This window comes from Engraulis encrasicolus, chromosome 3 (genome assembly GCF_034702125.1).
Source record: "Engraulis encrasicolus isolate BLACKSEA-1 chromosome 3, IST_EnEncr_1.0, whole genome shotgun sequence".
NCBI lineage: Eukaryota > Metazoa > Chordata > Actinopteri > Clupeiformes > Engraulidae > Engraulis > Engraulis encrasicolus.
The window spans coordinates 9,470,273-9,490,950 of NC_085859.1; the positions used below are offsets into that span (position 1 = coordinate 9,470,273).

General features: G+C 42.2%; 1 protein-coding gene across 1 annotated transcript; it reads right to left on the reverse strand.

Moving 5' to 3' along the window:
* Window positions 1-2,103: 2,103 nt before the first annotated feature.
* On the reverse strand, window positions 2,104-20,448 carry LOC134446523 (tripartite motif-containing protein 16-like). The gene is made up of 5 exons (XM_063195887.1): window positions 20,311-20,448; window positions 19,918-19,980; window positions 10,224-10,280; window positions 9,568-10,055; window positions 2,104-2,166 (listed from the first exon to the last, which is right to left on the reverse strand). The coding sequence occupies exons 1-5, from the start codon at window positions 20,438-20,440 to the stop codon at window positions 2,104-2,106; spliced, it is 801 nt and encodes a 266-aa protein (XP_063051957.1). The 5' UTR covers window positions 20,441-20,448.
* Window positions 20,449-20,678: the final 230 nt, after the last annotated feature.

Here is a 20,678-nt window from a genome sequence, read left to right on the forward strand (position 1 = left end):
GCCATGCCACCCGGATCACGACCGGCCCGGATGCTTCACCATCGTTCTTGCGACAAAGTAAAACTTTGTTAGGTGTCCACCGTCCGATCCCAGAAACGCTGAACACTCTGCTTGAGAAGCAGAGCAACGTGGAGTGTAATCAGAGTTACGACTCCCTCTTGTGGCCCATCTTTAAACTCAACGATCATTGGTGCCCCACCACCGATCACTGGCGATTGAGCAATCAAGAGCCTTTATCGGGGTGGTCCATGGCTCATCTGAGCGAAGAGCTCATCCAAGCAAAGGACACCAGGTCCTTTGTCTCCGCCAAGGTACCAAGTAGCTTCCGGATCTTGCGGGTCGATTCCGCGGACCAGCACGAGCTGGCCCTTTCCGTCAGAGACAACCTACTGACATCTAACCAACGCCCGTTTGGTTATTCCAACTTCCCCGCTGAATTCAACATCTCCTTACACACAGCCGTGTGTATCGAAGAACATTCGGACCGGACAAACGCCTTCCAAGTCGTCCAAGCCCTGTCCAACCAATCCCGGAGCTCTTCGAGAGTCTGCAACGACTCCAGACAGTTTTCTGAGGTCTACACTAGGAGCGTAGGACCGCTACGTCAACTTCCTTGGAAGGACCGAGCCTTCCAACTAAGTAGCCCTCAAGGACTTGCTTTCAAGGAGACAAAGCAGCCGCTTTGCTCCGTTCCTTGTCTGGCACGCCCAGACACAAGCAAATTCTTTCTGTCGGAGACCAGAGTCTCCCACCACCGCCTTAGCACCTCACTCTCGTCACGGTACAACACTGAGGTGAAGTACTTGCCGAGCCACCAGATGGTGCTAGCCACGGACTTCGCGGAGTGCCAACACCGCGAGTGCAAGTCTGTCTCGGCTGAAGCCGAGATCGTAGCCACGCCTCCTCCTTCGTCTAAGCCGTCCCAGGCTTATGACCACTGTCTGCGTCCCGCATTCCAGCATGCAAACCACTGTAGAGACAGTGACTTGTCGTTTAGAGCAGAAGAACAGCTTCACCTAAAGACCCACTCAGAAACGCAGCCAGGAGAAGAGCGCACAGGCCTCAGAGGCCTCTCCCTTCAGCACCTCCAGACGAGTGTGCATGACTCAGTAACTTTGTGGCGTCCACGGACTCCCTGGTCACTGAAAGAGATGCGACATGTCGCACAACTGACCTGGCAATCATCCGCTAGACCTGCAGACAGGTCCAGCGACGAAAACAGATCTCCATTCGGATGTCCAGGAGAAGACGCCCCGCCCAGGGTGTCCGCTCTCCAACATCCTTCATCGGGCCTCCCGATGCTAAATCGCCACCGTCCACAACGCCAGGATCAGCAGAACACGGCGAGGGGGGAGCCCGAGCTCCGCCCCAGAGAGCAGGCCACTGCTCCTCAGTCTAGTGAACCTAGTTCAATCCCAACTGGTGTGACCAACCTCTCCAAGGGGGGTGGGCCTAGTCCACGCTCCATCACCTGGGGAAGGGGGGTGAGCATTCGAACACTAAGCCTGGCCCGGCCAGACTAAAACATAGGTCTTAAAAGCACAAGTACTCGGACAGACCCCCGGTAACCGAAACTCGCTCCAAAAGCCTCTCGTACTCATAACTATGTAACTCTCGCTCACCGTTAACACGCGTTCTACGCTAGTCAATCACACCTTGCATGCCATAGACGTATTAGCCTCATGATAAACTTAGTGAAGTATGTTTCTCTGTAATTAGACACCTAATGCACCCTCTCAACACGCTTAGTGGAATTAAAATACCCCGTATTTGATCCCTTGTAGCATGGTTGACAACATACTTTGGTCTAAGACCCACACTAACGTTTACTCATTGCAGAATCACCTGGTCTATAGTCTCGGCATAGTTGTTATCCTCAATTTGTCAATCTGAAACCTAGAAATAGGATTCCTTCTCAATTTACCAGCATTGAGTGACAAATCTTTTCAGAATCAAGTCGGTCTTCTATGTAGGTTTCTGGCACAACGTACACGTACGTCTAGACTCCTCCTATCATAGCCTATGACAATCCCTCACTCTACCTCATTTCTTCCTCCTGCACCTCTACTTTAAACCCACTGGGTCAATCCCAGCTATCCTTTGTTAGAGACGCGCCGTCTCTGCGGACTGTCGACAGTCCCTGTTCAAGAGCGTGCACCCAACTGTCTAAGGACAAACCACAGAAATTAGAGTAGCATGAAGGGATAATCGTTAGCTAACCAACACACCACAGACCGAGATTCTGACACCATGTGACCACCATAACACAGTCACTACACTGCATTTCCATGGGACTTCCAGTTAGCGACTAGGTTATCGCTGTTCACACTCACCTCATTCAGTCACATACTGATACTGCACTTCACAATCACATACTGATACTACACCTCACAGTTGCACAATGATACTACACCTGACACTACACTGCAAAATTGGACCACCCGGTCTGCGCGCCTGAGAGCCTTGACCGCACCCAAGTCCAACTCCACTGGGGACTGTGTCTCCATTAACCTTCCTAAGGGTAGGCTTGCTAACACGCTGACTAACCCTTTCCTTTCCTCTCCTTTTTCATTGATTTTTCTTTGATTTTGGTTTGCTGTGTAAAATGTCATATGTAGTTAGTTAGGTAGCTTTATTTACAGTCATCATGCCCAGATGCCTTCGTAGCATTGCCCAGATGCCACTGTGAACTCTATGAACTGTGAACTGTATGAACTTTGAATTGCATGGACTGTTTCTCAAAGACTTTTTCCAGAAGGATCTTTCGGATTACCTTTTCGGACTACCTCACTTTGGATCACTCCTATGGACTGCGACTCGTGGCAGAAACGCACTACAGACCCACAGGGGGCCCATTCCATTCACCACCAGTGCGTCGGGGGGAGATGTAGGTACAATTCCTGCCACTTCTCTACGCAGAGAAAACTCATGACAAAAAATATGAGAATCATGTGACTCAAACTGATGATGATTGAGACGAAGGTCATCAATAATCATTAGTAAAAGAGTTACTTCCCCTCTGACCACCAAATGGCTGGCCCAGGGTCCCTGCCATGTTGTTCTCAGTCCTCCTCCTTTAGGAGGCGCTGTGACTAAAGCCCCATTCACCATCACCTGGTTATCAGTGACCTTTGATAACCCATTGTCTTGCCCCAAGACCCTCACTCTAGTTTTGACTGCGGGACAGACGAGACGCATAGAGCAACTTGCGCATCATTTTGGACGAAGTATTGTTTGATATCTGGCCGAATAACAAACATAGACTGCTTAGTTCATCTTACACACACTTTGCAAAGAATTCCTCACTTCAAGTCTAAGACCTTGCCTGGACATATCTTAAGACTTTCATCCGGACACTGTGAACTAAAGGCGAGTTCACTGCGAGAAAATATCCACGCACGCCTCCGTGGAACAAACTTCTCGCATTCGAGATTCAACCGAAGAATCTCGAAGCCGCAACAAAGAAAGACTTTTGCACCCCCCAAAACTCTCGAGGACGAGAGAAACGTGGACTGCAATCCCCATTTCCAGACGGACGTACCGAGCCTTTGGAAACTGGATCCTCCTCTTCATCTCACACAGTAGGCACTGGGCATAGCTTATGTACTGAGATAGATGTGTTTTTGAACTATGACTTGAGTTATTTTTCATGTGCACATGTTTATTTGCATTTCTCCTGCTTCTCTGTCTATCCTTCTTCTTAGCTTAGGTTCCCCTCTGCTAACCCATTCTGTATTACTGGCTACTAAGCCTAGCGACCCCGCTTGTGGCGTTCGCACGGAATAGTTCAAGTATTGATTTAACCATCAATATTCGGAACTCTCCGAGGACCGTCATAGCGCGGCCGTTTCGCCGACTAGTCCAGAAATACGCGCTGCGCCTTTTGTTGTAACTGGCCATAGCAGGCCCTTGGTTAGCAACGCAACGCTAACCATTTGTTTACACAGACACGCATAGCTACTAGAGTTCCATCTCTCTTTCCCTTCTCTCTCTATCTCTCTCCCTCTCTCTCTCGTTCTTTCACTCTCTCCCTTTCGAAATACTTGATTCTCAGAACCCTCCGAGCATTTCGGTACTCTTTTATACACTTTGAGTGCATAAACTGTTGTAAACCATTCTCGGAGCGCTCTGCAAGTTAGCCATTAGCCAAGTTGGGCTTGCAGCGCCTACACAAGCACGCTGAAACCCCACTTCCTGTAGTTTTACAACTCGTAATGGCTGCGTAGACGGCAACGTCTCCCACTTGCTATTTCTTTTATTTCGTTTTCTTTCTCTCCCTGTTCTACTCGGACTTGTTATCGTTAATTCCAGAACCCTTTGATACATTCGCGCGTCCACTAAGGGACTTGAAGCGCCTGAAACCACACGGTTTACTTGCTACATAGCTGCTAGCTATCCCTATTGTTCACGGTTCTGATGCTAACGTTAACCTAGCCGAGAGGACGCTATCGTTGCCCAGCAACAGACACACACATAGTAATCAGCGCGAGTCCCTCCCACTGACTACTACTCTCTCTCATTCCCTTTCATTTCTCTCTCCATTCCACAAGGAATTGTGTGCATTTATTACAGAAACCTAGACATTGTTGTAGACCCTTTGGGCCCTGCCTAATCGACATTAGGCCTTTGCTAAGCAGCTACTTATCAGTAGCCTTTCCATTGTCTATGGTTTCTGTAGCTAATGCTAGTTTAGCCAACCACACACACGTGGTAGCCTATAGCAACCAGACCCCTGCTACACACACACACACACACACACACACACACACAGGCTGAAAGCCTGTTCCCTTCTTCTTTCTTTTCCCCTCTTTTATTTCTTTCTTGTTTTATATTATTGTGCCTTAATTTTGTTATTATTCCATTTAACCGACTTTGAATGTAATGCATTTTATTAGATTACCTAGTAGTTAATAAAAGTAAATCATTTGATTGCATTTTGTTGTCCTTGTTACTTTGTACACCCAACCAACCTACTATTAGAACTTTGCCTTCAGATCAACCTTTGTGCTTGTGTAACCCAGCTGATCACAGAGAATAGGTCTCATACTCTCATTGTTCACTGTGCCCCGCTGAGTAACCCCAGTACAAAACTTATTATTAATTCTGTGTTTAGCAATTTATTGTTGAATATTGTGATTGATAATCCAAGGATTTTATGAGACGGTCCTTAAATTACATTTTTAATTAATTTGTTTATTAATATTAATTAATTCATAATTAATTAAATTCCCAAACGAGATTTTACCTTCAATTCCTGGTATAGCCGCATGAGGAGTAAATCCACACGCAGCTTCCCATACATTAACGTAACTTAAATTACACTACTGGTGCGACCCGTGTAAGAATTCCGATTCTTACGCGACTGTACCTACATTACGTGGTGCGTAACGTGTGAGAATTCCGATTCTCACGCGGCTACCCCTACAGCCTCCAGTCTTGTGCTTCAGGGGCGCCCCTCCTCCCGTTAACAAAACAAAAAGGTTTTCCTCAAAGCAGTGTATAGTGAAGTTCAACCAAGTTTTTTATTTTATTTAATTTTTTTTTATACAAATGACCTCATCATAAACCTCCTAATGTCAAGTTGATCTCATCACAACCATGCCAACGCCCTGAGTATTAAAAAAATGAAATAATCTCCTACCATTTGCAACTGAGCCTATTCAGAAACACTAGTATAGTGCCTTAATTGCAAATGAGAAACTAACGTCTGAATGTTTCTGCAAAGATACTGAATAAAAACTTGTCGTATTGAGATGTCACCGATGCCGTCCAGCTCTCCACCACATGGACGGGAGCCAGAGGAAACAACTGCAGTAGAGACGTAGATTTGCACTCTATTGCAGCAGAGATACAGATGGCACTTTTGGGGAAAGGTGGAGTCGAGAACACTGGGGTTTGTCCATAAGCACATGGGGAATATTGGGATTTGTCCATAGGTACATGGGGGAACATTGGGATTTGTCCATATAGTGTTTGTCCATAGGCACATGGGGGAACATTGGGATTTGTACAAACCCCAACTCCGATGAAGTTGGGACGTTTGGTAAACAGTGAATAAAATCAAAATGCTATCATTTTCAAAACATTCAATCTATTCATTAGATGGAGAATAGTGAAAAGACAACATATTAAGTGTTAAAACCGAGAAAAAATATTGTTTTGGGGGACATATGTACTCATTTTTAATTTGATAAATCCAACACGTCTCAAAAGAGTTGGGACGGGGACAATAAATGGCAGCAAATGTCGAGGAAGACTAAAAACAAAACAAAAGACAACACATAACAGTTAAATACATTAACCGATTGATGAATTTATATAAAAAACAGTATATTCATTTAAGCTTACAACAAGCAGGTAATTCATGTGGATGGAAGGAGATATGGCAGCTAAAATTGTTTTAAGCATTCCACCAGTCTTACTTTACATTGCTTGTCAACCTAAGCAAGTATTATCAGGTGGGTGTTAGTGAGTAGTGAGTAGGCTACTAACAGCTACTTTACTGGATTTCATTGCTTGGCATACTTGGCTAATGTTAGCATGCTAACTAGCGATTTCTCAGATCAAAAACAAAGCTCTTTTTCTCTCTAATTCCAAATAGTAACCTCACAACTATTAGGCTTTCCATAATCACAAACGGTTGCTGATTAAATCACATAGTTCCAAAACACCCTCTGCAACTCCTGCATCATGCAATGAGTGGTTTAATGAGAACATAACAATTCTTCACCCAGCATAGCTTCACTGCTGTTTGCGCTTGCCCTCTCTGTCTCTCGAGTGTCTCTCGAGTGAGTCTCCAAATTCAAATTCCGCCCCCTTTCTCAGGACTGTCTGTTTATTGGTTCACAGACATCCCAGAGACAGTTGAAAGCGATATTACTATTGGCTGAGGGGCGTTTTGCCATGAGGAGCGCTTTTGCCACGCTTTGTTGATTGCGACTTCATAAAAAAAAGTCCATATCGCAAAATTACGCATCGGAGAGCGCCATTTCGGCGCTCCTTCTTCACATGGCGCTCTAGGCGACCGCCTAGCCGGCCTATGCTTAAAACCGGCCCTGGATAAATGTATGTCATTTGACTCGGTTTTGCATTATTATGGATGCATTTCTAATCTTGACATTCTAATGGACAATCTGTGCGAGTTTCAAAATGCGTTTTTATGTAACATGGGAGTAAAATGTGTTAACAGTAGGCCTACGCCCGTCTGGGATTTGTTAGCTAGTCCGCTAGTTAGCTAGCAAGTAAGTAATAGATATTAGAATCGATCTGTCTCAATGGCCCAAGCATAAACAAAGAAACACCCTCTGCAATGACTGGTTTAATGAGAACATAACAATTCTCCACCCAGCAGAGCTTCACTGCTGTTTGCGCTTGCCCTCTCTGTCTCTCGAGTGAGTCTCCAAATTCAAAATAGATCGCACGCTGTCACTCGTCCCGCCCCCTTTCTCAGAACTGTCTGTTTATTGGTTCACAGACTTCCCTGAGACAGTTGGAAGCGATATTACTATTGGCTGAGGGGCGCTTTGCCGTGAGGAGCGCTTTCGCCACGCTTTGTTGATTGCGACTTCATAAAAAAAACTTCATATCGCAAAATTACGCATCGGAGAGCGCCATTTCGGCGCTCCTTCTTCACATGGCGCTCTAGGCGACCGCCTAGCCGGCCTATGCTTAAAACCGGCCCTGCACACACACACACACACACACACACACACACACACACACACACACACACACACACACACACACACACACACACACACACACACACACACACACACACACACTTTGATTGGTAATGTATTCCTGGCACCCTTGGTTTTTGCAGGGTGTAAATGACTGTACTCTTACTACTGTACAGAATCCATATTGAAAATACAAAGCATTTAGGATTTGTGACTTGTGGTTAAGATGTCAAGATACCACCCCAACCCCACCCCCTCCATTCTCTGTTCTCTAGGCAACTGCATTGTACTCAGCTGTCCCTTCAAAGGAGTTACTACGATTATGTGATTCTCATGTGTGAGTGTTTATAAAATAATTCCGTTTCCAAGCTTTTGAGTATTTAAAAAAAATCTGCTTTATTGAGTCATTATATTATTACATACATGAAAACCAATCTTTGAAACCAATTTACATATTAAAGAGCATCCCATTATCATGTGTGCAATAATTGCACACACATCCACCTCACCCATTTCCCGTGTTCCCAACTCCCCTAACAAATGCCACTGCATTACAAGCACAATTCCTTCATTACACTCTCATTTCAGTTTTAAAACACAGTCTTTTCAAAATACTACACACAAATCTCTGGATTAGGCACCATTTTTCTGATGGAACACACTGTCATTCGAAATACTGAAATCAATTACTGTACTATGTGCACTTCCTCATCACATGGGCATACTCCTTTCATACCTGTTTACAATCAGCCAAGATCATCCCATAAGGACACACAGTGCATACTGATGAAGACATGAGTGGAAGCAGTGAGTGCACAATTTTTTTTTTAGTTTTTAGTTTTTGAATGCTAAAATAGGCCTATGTAATAAAATAAATCATGTTCATGTGGTTACAGAATATTTTACAGTAGTATATTTTTTGGACATTTAGACATTTGAGAGAGAGAGACAGGGAAGGGTCGGCAAATGATCCGCGTCAGAATTGAACCCGCGTCGGCCCCGTAGTAGACAAGTGTCCTACCATTATGCCACAGTAGGGCCATTTTACAGTAATTTAGTGCAACTTTTTTCAGTGTCAGAAAAACATGTAAAATAGGCTAAATTTGTTCTGTGCTCTGAGTCTAAAAACAATATTCCATTATTTTAGAACAGAAATATACCATCCGTAGTAAGTGGAAAAGTGGAAACAACAAGGAATAAGGTCTATGGTAGGTCATGCGGAGTATAGTGTTCTACCATATGCACATTAAAAGATTTCTTTTTCGACTTTACTGATGACAGGACAGTATGAAAGGGGGACAGGAAGCGAATGGGGAGAGAGATGGGGAAGTGTGTCAAATGACCCAGGCCGGGAATCGAACCCGGGTTGGCCGCATGGCAGACAAGTGCCCTACTTGTTGGCCACGGCAGGGCCACCCTGTGCACATTTGTGTTCGAATGGCTCATATGAATGCCAATTGAAATGATAGTGCTTATCATTTGACAACAACATCGCCTTATTAGAAGAGAGTACATTGTTTTGAGAAAAGACGTTCATTTTGCAGGAGAAGTGAGGGGTTTTGCCCGTTGTGTGGGGGTTTTTGGATTTGTGTTTAGAGAGTTTTGAGAATTCGAGACATGATTCCAGAAATTGTGCGTAAACAATCGAGGAAAAACTGTATTGTGCCTGGAAGAGGGCTTGAAGCTAGAGGGGAGCAGACTTCAGCACTGACAAATGTGTTTACGTGCGTGTGTGTGTGCGTGCGTGCGTGTGTGTGCACGTACGTGCGTGCAGGCATTTGAATGAGTGTTCACTATCAATTGCATGTTGTGCGTATGAGAGTGGGCTGCAGGGGCCTCACAACAGCTTCACTGATGATGATGATGATGATGATGATGATAAAACTAATGGGTGATAAAACCTAAACCCAGGGTAGAGTGTGTGTGTGAATGTGGTGTAGACTCTGTGCAGGAGGGTCATTGTGTCTCCAGAGATGCTGTAGAAGGCCAGAGTTCCTGCCCTGTGATCCACATACACTCCTATTCTGAAGCTGGCCACTAGAGAGAGTTTAGTCTCTTTCTTATTGTGCCAGAAAGAGGAGCTGGAGCTGGAGAGGCCCAAACTCCAGGACTGATCATTAGCTCCAAACCAACACTTCCTGCTGATGCTTTTATATGACACTGCTATATTAACCACCCAACCACTCCACTCAACCTCCCAGTAACAGCGTGCAGACACACCCTCTCTACAAAGCACCTGATCCCAAGTATCAAATCTGTCTGGATGGTCAGGATATGGCTGGGCCGCATGTCTCCTCTCCACTCTCCTGTTCCCCTCAGACAGATGGAGGGATCTGTGTGCTGTGTTTGGATCCAGAGTGAAGTGACAGAAATCTGATGGGGAAGACAAGACACAAAGTATTCATTTCTGTCTTCTTTGTGTGTGTGTGTGTGTGTGTGTGTGTGTGTGTGTGTGTGTGTGTGTGTGTGTCTGTGTGTCTGTGTCTGTGTGTGTGTGTGTGTGTGTCTGTGTCTGTGTGCGTGTGTCTGTCCCCAACTCACACTTTAAGAAGTCCTCTCTGGTCACTGGTTCAGCAATGAGAGTCTGGCCATCAGACACTGAAACAGAAAACATCACATTGTATTGTTCCCCAAGTATCTCCTATATTGTCTCCCTATGGGAAAATGAAAAGGAAATTTTGACCTTGAAAAAAAGTATGTTCCACTAAATGTAAAGCTGATTTTTAATGTCATTTAGACATACCTAGGGATTAAAAAAAAAAAATACCATACCTTACTATTGCAATTTGTCCCGGGTCAAACACTAGATTGACTGGCCTATTGGCCTGAATAAGTGCATGAACACCACAACACAATTGATCAAAGCAGTGGACATCATACGATAAAGTGAAACTATGAGCCTCCAGCTTTAGACATCTTAGGCGTCAGACACATCAAGGCGGAACGGAACGGAAGCGAGACAATTGAGGTCTTTCTGCTTAGTTTCGGCCGGTGTGTTCTACTCTGCCTTTCACTCCGACAGCGTCGGCGTGCGCCGCCAGTCCAGTTCAAAGTCCCCCCCACAGCCAAACCTACCGTGCTACTTTGCCATTCATTTGAATGAAACACCGTCAGTCGCCACCGTGAACAATACGCTCGAGTTCTATTTTTCAAATGCAGCACGGAGCGGCACGGACGCTCGACTACCGTCGGTTGGTGTGGAAGGACAGAAATGTTTCCATGTATTCCATGTAAAAATCGCTTCCGTCCCACAAAGCTTTACCGCCCTACTGTGTAAGCGGCCTCACAGGGCAGCATCTCCTGTGAACCAGACAGGTTACTCTGTACTTAATGTCCCCTTTTATATTGTGCATTACTTACTGTAAAGGCCTTGTGTAAGGGCAGGTTTGTGCTGCAACAATTTACCTGAAGAAACCAGACATGTGATTTCCAGTGCTACCTTGTTAGCCACTAGAGTGGTCAGTAGTTCCCTTTGCTGTGGAATAGTTCACCTATAGGAAGCAGGGCTGCCCATCTAACCCCCTGATACCACTAGTTGGCCCATACAGTAGCTATGACTGCTGTCTGAGCTCAATGACACAGCTACACCTCCACCCCTCTCCTTACATGTGCACACACACACATTTGCGCACACGCACACACACACACAAACACAAACACACACACACACTTAGACACATGAGTTACAGTATATTTCAGCAGTATGGATGTGTTCATGTTGATAATTAACCTGAATTTAGTAAGTTTCTTAAATCTTAATCAAATCATGATGATTTCATGGGCCATTTCCTGTTTACATACAGTAGGTACAGTGGCTTGAGCTCTTTTTTTTAAAAATATATCTTTATGGGCTTTTTCGGGCCCTTATTTCGGATAGTACAGTGAAGGTGTGACAGGAAGTGAGTGTGGAGAGAGATGGGGTAGGGTTGGGAAATTACCCCGTCCAGACTCGAACCAGGGTCCCCATGGGCATGCAAACCCAAGTGTGGGGGGCTTAGCGCACTGCGCCACAGCGCCCCCCCAGTGGCTTGAGCTCTAATGCTCAAATTTGACATGTTTTTAGAACAAGTAGAGCGTACGATTACAGTTTTTTTCAATTGCTAACAAGCTTTTGTCCAAATCTCAGCGACATTTGCAAAACTCTTAACACAGTTAACACACCAATGGCTTTTCATGGCCATGCAGTTGACACATTACATGCCTTTATCACACAATTAGCGGTCAATGAATGCATTTCTAAAATGCTAACATTTCCTTTACACACAGGATAACCCTAGCAACAAAACTATGGATATTTTATGGCTTATTTTCAAATGCTTTCACACAGTGTGTCAAAACTGGAAATACAACATCCAAATCCTTATTTCAGGAAGAATGCCTTTGCATGACATTAACAAGAGTACACAACAGATTGATAAAAGTAGAAGAAAACGCTCCAATTTTACTGTAGTTGTTCGATTCTTTTGACAGATTTTGACAACAGTTTTTACAGTACAAAGTTGTCTCACAATCACAGAATGAAAATGCTTTGGTAAACGTTGGAAAGAACTGCTTGTTGAGAAGGATGTAGGCCTAACAAAATCTTAGTGTAATTCACGTTGTAAAATTAAAATTAAATTTAAAATCATGTAAAATTACCAAATCATGTTTAGAAATTGTAAATATCACTCTGTCAACACATCTGCCGAAACTGGTATAAATTACGGTAAATACAGTAAACGTCTGAAGTCAATGCTGTCCATGAAGTCATGATTGGAAATGCATGAAAAGATTATTACAATTATTACAATTATTTCAGGGTCGGTTCTAGTCCATTTGCCCTTGGAAAGCACCCACGTTCCTTTTGAGGATTTTCAAAATTAGCATCTGTAAACATAGTGTCTTCAATCTGTTCTAAAATCTACTGTAGGACCTGCATACAGTATACTGAGTGGCCATAAATATTGACAGCATTGTCAGTGTAAGGTTTACCGTAATGTTTTACATATGTATTTTGTGTGACATTCTAATTCTGTGGGACTTTCAGGCTTTATGCTTCCAAGACATTTGGCGCCTTGGGAGACCATCTTGTTTGTGCTTTAGGTAATGCTTATTTGTTTCATAATTTTTGTTCACTTTCCGTACATAATATTGGATTTTTAAAAAATGTTCTATCATACTATAAACAGTATGTCCCTCCTGTAGTCAACATTAAAAAATGCTTCTTACTGGAATCATCTTGGATGTCAACAACACATGAGGTCACAGTCCTGTTATCTTTGGAAATTTACAGTTTTTTTCAATCGCTAACAAGCTTTTGTCCAATCCTCAGCGACATTTGCAAAACTCTTAACACAGTTAACACACCAAGGGCTTTCCATGGCCATGCAGTTGACACATTAAATGCCTTTTTCACACAATTAGCAGTCAATGAATGCATTTCTAAAATGCTAACATTTCCCTTACACACAGGATAACCACAGCAACAAAACAGCGTATCTTTTATGGCTTATTTTCAAATGCTTTCACACAGTGTGTCAAAACTGGAAATGCAACATACAAATCCTTATTTCAGTAAAAATGCCTTTGCTTGACAATAGCAAGAGTAGAGTAAACAGATTATTGATAAAAGTAGAAGAAAACCATCAAATTTTAGTTGTTCGGTTCTGTTGACAGTTTTTGACAACAGTTTTTACAGTAAAAAGTGGTCTCGCAATCACAGAATGAAAATGCTTTTGTAACCTTTCGAAAGAACTGTTTGTTTATGAGAAGAATATCTATAGGCCAAACAAAATCTCGTAAAATTACTGAATCATGTTTAGAAATTGTATATATCACTCTGTCAACACATCTGCCGAAATTGGTATAAATTACGGTAAATACAGTAAACGTCTGAAGTCAATGCAGTCCATGAAGTCATGATTTGGAAATACATGAAAAGGTATTATAGATTACAGTAAATCATTTCAGGGCTGGTTCTAGTCCATTTGCCCTTGGGAAGCCCTTAGGAACTAAAAATTCACATCCGTAAACATAGTGTCTTCAATTTGATATACAGTTTTTTTCAATTGCTAACAAGCTTTTGTCCAATCCTCAGCGACATTTGCAAAACTCTTAACACAGTTAACACACCAAGGGCTTTCCATTGCCATGCAGTTGACACATTACATGCCTTTTTCACACAATTAGCAGTCAATGAATGCATTTCTAAAATGCTAACATTTCCTTTACACACAGGATAAGCACAGCAACAAAACAATGTATCTTTTATGACTTATTTTCAAATGCTTTCACACAGTGTGTCAAAACTGGAAATACAACATCCAAATCCTTCTTTCAGTAAAGATGCCTTTGTATGACATTAGCAAGAGTACAGTAAACAGATTATTGATAAAAGTAGAAGAAACCCCTCACATTTTAGTTGTTTGGTTCTGTTGACCGCTTTTGACAACAGTTTTTGAAAATGTAAAAAGTTGTCTCACAATCACAGAGTGAAAATGCTTTTGGGAAGCACCCCCATTCCTTTTGTGAATTTCAAAATTCGCATCTGTAAGCATAGTGTCTTCAATTTGATCTAAGATCTGTGTTACCTACATATACTGAGTGGCCATGAATACCATTGACAGCATTGTAAGTGTAAGGTTTACTGTAATGTTTTATGTATTTTGTGTGACATTCTAATTCTGTGTGGACTTTTAGGCTTTATCCTCCCAAGACATTTGGCGCCCTAGGCAACCGTCTTGTTTGTGCTTTTATATATATATTTGTTTCATGATGTTTTGTTCACTGTAAGTAACATTGCAAAACTTTGTATGTTCTATCATACTATAAACAGTATTTCTACTGTACCTCCTGAAGTCAGCAGTAAAAAAATGCTTCGTACCGGAATCATCTTCAATGTCAACAACACATGAGGTCCGAGTCCTGTTGCCTTTGGAAATTTAGTGCAAACAGTGAATTGCATGATTTGAATGCATGCAATAGGCTACCTGTAAAACTGAAACATACAAGTCTATGTAGCTTCTGTAATGTTGACAATAGCCAGTGTTTTGAAGTCTTGCGTAATTTGATTGACTCAATGTACCTTATGAAATGAAAACAAGTGTTATTGTTTGACAGACGTATTTCATTTTGAGCCATGTTTCTAGTGTTTTGGTAAAGTGAGTTTGTACAGAAAACGATGTGTTCTGTTTTGAAATGAGTATTTTGTGTATATTTAACAGTGTGTGCTTTTGAGAAGAAAATTAACTGTTTGGCCAATTGTGTTTGGTAGGTGGTAGTCTGTGTTAAGAGTTTAGAAAAAGTATCCATAGTATGGGTAAGTGCTTGTTAGCAATTGAAAAAAACTCTAAGATCTACTGTGGTACCTGCATGTACTGAGTGGCCATGAATACCATTGACAGCATTGCCAGTGTAAGGTTTACTGTAATGCTTTATGTTTTTTTGTGTGACATTCTAATTCTGTGGGACTTTCAGGCTTTATCCTCCCAAGACATTTGGCACCCTATGCAACCGTTGTGTTTGTGCTTTTATATGTATTTTTTTTATTATATTTTGTTCACTGTAAGTAACACTGCAAAACGTAATATGTTCTATCATACTATAAACAGTATTTCTACTGAACCTCCTGTAGTCAACAGTAAAAAATGCTTTACACCGGAATCATTAGTCAGGTTCATTACGTTTGGATCTGAACCTTTCGCTGGATTTTTATGGGGATTTGGAAAACTAAACATTTTTGAAAAGTATATTGTATAAGCAATCAGAAAAAACATGTTTCCATTTGCACAAATGTCTGCATGGCGGCCATCTTGGATTTTCAAAATGGCTTCCGAAAAACCATAATTTTGCAATATCTCAGCTTCTGAATGAGCTAAAACATTGATTCAAACTGCTAAACCTACATTTTCAGGGTCACTGAATCTACTGGTGGTAGTTTTAATGTTCTCAGACAGTTTGTTACCATGCTAATTTATTTTACTGGTGATTTACTGTATAGTATCTACAAGTAGATGCATGTCTGTCAAGCCCACCATACAAAACATCCCAGCTAGAATGTGCAGAACAGTTTACGTGTCCAGCATTGTGCTGTATATATCCAAGCTTGCCTGTGCAAAGCTCATACCAGCTACATTGTATCCAGTAAACAGGAGCAGTGCCATGTAGTGAATATATTGAATGTCAACAGGCGTTACATTTTTGCCTTTTGCCTTCCTTCAGCATGCATGTATTTTTTGTATGATGATCCTGGAAACTGACTGCAAGGCACAGTTACAAATCAAGTAATAAATTGGTGTTATTAATATTGTTAATGCACATACTGTCATTAACTGGTGTTGGTGATGTTGGTGGAGTGTAACGGTGAGGGTTCTGTTTGCTGTTTGTTCTGGTTATAATCATGGGTGAAGAGCATCGAGGTGAACAAGAGGCATTATCAAGCATTATGAGCTCATTAACTGGAAGCTGTGTATTCTATGCCAGTCTGATGATGCCAAGACGGTGGTTCTGGTCCAGAATCCAAGATTAGACGCCGATGGACATGTACTGGAAGTAGTTCAAGAGGGGGCCAGTCTGAGTGATGGGGGCTATGTTAAAATCAAAAGACGACTGCAGAACTGCACTAGACAGGCCACACCCTCCCAGTGATGCAGCACCTTCAGCATTGCTTCTAGGCAGGCCAAGAGAAATGTAAATATTGTTTCTGATCTCAAAAAACTCCACTCACTTGGTCAGTCAACCAGTAGCAAACCTAAGGAGGCAGATCAACCATGCCGTTTGGGAAATGCTAATTGTTATGGACTTGGTCAGACCAAGTCTCGAAAAATGACTGACCCAGGCACCTCAGCATCTTATTCTTCTCCACCATCCACAAGATTTCGTACGAGTCCACTCGATAAGAAACCATGCTTCTTCTACCAAAAGGACGATAGTGAACTGCTTTATCAGGTCAAAATTGCAAATGGCGGTAAAACTCTAAAGGCTGCTGTAAAGTCCCAGAATCCCACCCTGAAAACAAGAATGACCACCAGCATCTCAGCAGATGATGCACATTCAATTGCTGTCCAATATCACAAAAATTGCATTCAGTAGAAAGTGGCTGAAAAAGAGAATCCTCACAGTCTTGCCATAACTGAAGTCTGTCTGTTCTAAATGACCGAAAGAAGTCAAAAGCCCCTACTATCCAGAAGCATGTGAAGAAGACATGGTTCATGCTGCAATGACAACTGATGAATATGATAAGATGAAAGCAATTTACAAAGCAGCACAGGTGACAAGGACGAACATTGCAACCTTCACCAAGACAGGCCAGGGAACAGATGCCATACAAGTATCCAGCAACATCAATGATGTCCCAGCTGAACTGTACAGACTAGCAAGGGTGTGTCTCTCTTTCGGCCACTTTCTACTGAATGCAAGTTCATGATTCTCCAAGGCTTCTGAATCAAGCATGTTGACATACATTTTTTTTCAATGATGTCCATGCTTTGTTTTGTGTTTCCACATCAATACGGTTGATCAGCTCAAGCAGACATGTTAACGTCAAGGCTTCTTTGAGAGTTGTATTTCTGTCAGGCCTGGGTCTCGCCGTACATGACACATGTTTTGTCCCACAATCTTTGTGATATCATACATCAATTGCATGTGCATCATATGCTGAGATGCGGGTGTTCAGTCTAGTTTTGAGTGTGAGATTCTGGGACTGTTCCAAAGCAGCCTTTGGAGATTTTCCGGCATTTGCAGTTCCGACCAGATAAAGTAGTTCACCATCGGCCTTTTGGCAGATGGAGCTTTGTTTCTTGACGAGTGGAGTGGATAATTAGATGTTGAGGGGCCTGGGTCATCCATTTCTGTTCATCCTCTCTTCTTGCCACGCTTCTTGGCTCTGCACCGTCCTGTAGAAATGGTGTGCATGTTGGTTGCTTGCATGCTGTATTTGAACCTTGTTGGTTGCACCTGAGTAACAGGAGAGATGCTAGACTGCATTCTGTGTCCCTGGTGTCTCAGCTGTGCAGTTCTGCAGTCGTCTTTGGATTTAACATGGTCCCAATCACTCAGACTGACCCTCTCTTGAACTACTTCTCGTACATGTCCATTAGTGTCTAATCTTGGATTCTGGACCAGAACCACCGTCTTGGCATCATCAGACTGGCATAGAATACACAGCTTCCAGTTAATGAGCTCATGGGCTTGACATGTCTCTTGTTCACCTCGATGTTCTTCACCTGTGAATATAACCAGAACAAACAGCAAACAGAACCCTCACTGTTACACTAAAGCACACTCACCAACACCAGTTAATGATATGCTCGTATGTGCATTAGGCCTAATAATATTATTAACACCAATTGATTTGTCACTCTGTCTTGCAGTCAGTTTCCAGTATTATCATACAGAAAATGCATGCATGCTGAAGGGTTCCCCCAAATGAAAAAAATGAACACCTGTTGACACTCAAAACGTTCACTATGTGGCGCTGCTCCTGTATATTGGATACAATGTAGCTGTGAGATTTGCACAGGCAAGCCTGTAAATGTACAGCAAAATGGTGGACATGTAAACTGTACCAGTTTTGCACATTCAAGCTGGGATGTTTTAAATGGTGGGCCATCTACTCATAAATACTATAAATCAATAGTTCAAATAAATTGGTGTGGTAACAAAATGTCTGACAACAATAAAACTAACACCATTAGATTCAGTGACCCTGAAAATGTTGGTTAAGCAGTTAAAATCAATGTTCTAACTTATTCAGAAGCTGAGAAATGACAAAATATAGGTTTTTCGGACGCCATTTTGAAAAATCCAAGATGGCCGCCACCTGTGCAAATGGAAACATTGTTTTTCTGATTGCTTATACTATCTACTTTTCAAAAATGTATAGTTTTCCAAATCCCCATAAAAATCCAGCGAAAATACATAATGAACTTGACTATACATCATGAATGTCAACAACACATGAGGTCAGAGTCCTGTTGCCTTTGGAAATTTAGTGTAAACAGCGAATTGCATGATTTGAATGCATGCATGAATAGGCTACCTGTAAAACTGAAACGTAAAAGTCTATGCAGCCTCTGTAATGTTGACAATAGCCAGTGTTTTGAAGTCTTGTGTAATTTGATTGACTCAATGTACCTTATGAAATGAACACAAGTGTTATTGTTTGACAGACATATTTCATTTTGAGCCATGTTTCTAGTGTTTTGGTAAAGTGAGTGTGTACAGAAAACAATGTGTTCTATTTTGAAATGAAGACTTTGTGTATATTTAACAGTGTGAGCCTTTGAGAAGGAAATTAACTGTTTGGCCAATTGTGTTTGCTAGGTGGTAGTCTGTGTTAAGAGTTTAGAAAAAGTATCCATAGTATGGGTAAGTGCTTGTTAGCAATTGAAAAAAACTGTAGTGCAAACAGTGAATTGCATGATTCGAATGCATGCTCGCTACCTGCAAAACTGAATCATAAACGTCTATGCAGCTTATGTAATGTTGACAATAGCCTGTGTTTTTAAGTCTTGTGTAAATTGATTGACTCAATGTACCTTGTGAAATCAAAACAAGTGTTATTGTTTGACAGACGTATTTCATTTTGAGCCATGTTTCTAGTGTTTTGGTAAAGCGAGTGTGTACAGAAAATGATGTGTTCTATTTTGAAATGAGCAACTTGTGTATATTTTACAGTATGTGTCTTTGAGAAGAAAATTAACTGTTTGACCAACTGTGTTTGGTAGGTGATTGTCTGTGTTAAGAGTTTAGAAAAAGTATCCAAAGTATGGGTAAGCACTTGTTAGCAATTGAAAAAAACTGTAATTCCGCATTTCTACAGTAGCACTTCATTCACCCACCACTGGTGGTGCTATACCAGGTCGACATTTCAGTCATATAGAAATAATTGTATTCATTATTTGCATATGCCTGTGAGGATTTCCTGTTCGGGAAACATAGCAAAATGAATTGTTGGCACATTTCCTGTTTTTAATTAGGCACCTCATTTCATCAAGCCACCATTTGATTAATATTATCGTACAATATATATTTTTTTCAATTCATACAATGTCTTCACCTCAAGTAGGCCTATAATAATAGTGTGTGTGTGTGTGTGTGTGTGTGTGTGTGTGTGTGTGTGTGTGTGTGTGTGTGTGTGTGTGTGTGTGTGTGTGTGTGTGTGTGTGTGTATGTGTGTGTGTGTGTGTGTTAGGGGCCAGGGTGTTTTGCAAGGGTTTGAATTAAAAGCTGCTTGAGGTCCTCAGTAATGACTTACTGTGTGGAGGCAACTTGGGCTCCGTACGCTCTGCTCTTCTGACTGGGAGTCCAGGATCAGTATCTGCAGACCAACACAGACACACATTCACCCATATCTTACACATTCACCCATATCTCACATTCACCCATATCTTACACATCACCCATATATTACACATCCACCCATATCTTACACATCCACCCACATCTTACACATTCACCCATATCTCACATCCACCCACATCTTACACATTCACACATCACCCACATCTTACACATTCACACATCACCCACATCTTACACATTCACCCATATCTCACATCCACCCACATCTTACACATTCACACATCACCCACATCTTACACATTCATCCATATCTTACACATGCAGTTTGAAGTCAGTAATGACTTACTGTGTGGTGGCAACTTGGGCTCCGTACGCTCTGCTCTTCTGAGTGGGAGTTCAGGATCAGGATCTGCACACCAACACAGACACACACATATATTCACCCATATCTTACACATCACCCATATCTTACACATCACCCATATCTTACACATTCACCCACATCTTACACATTCACCCATATCTTACACATCACCCATATCTTATATCTACCCACATCTCCATGCATCTTGGGAGGTCTGGGCTCAAGACATGGAAATCATATACATGGAGATCATACTGATCTGTGTCTTTATTTATATGCAAATGTTGTACTGTCTTGCCATGTACAACCCCCCCCCCCCCCCCCCCCCCCACTCACACACACACACACAC

Coding starts and splice junctions, on each gene's coding strand:
- LOC134446523 (XM_063195887.1), bottom strand. CDS start 20,440: ATGTGTAAGATATGGGTGATGTGTAAGATATGGGTGAATATATGTGTG. Junction 10,281..19,917: donor GCCCAAGTTGCCTCCACACA/GTAAGTCATTAC, acceptor TTTCTGTTTCAG/TGTCTGATGGCCAGACTCTC. Junction 10,056..10,223: donor CAGAGAGGACTTCTTAAAGT/GTGAGTTGGGGA, acceptor CTTCCCCATCAG/ATTTCTGTCACTTCACTCTG.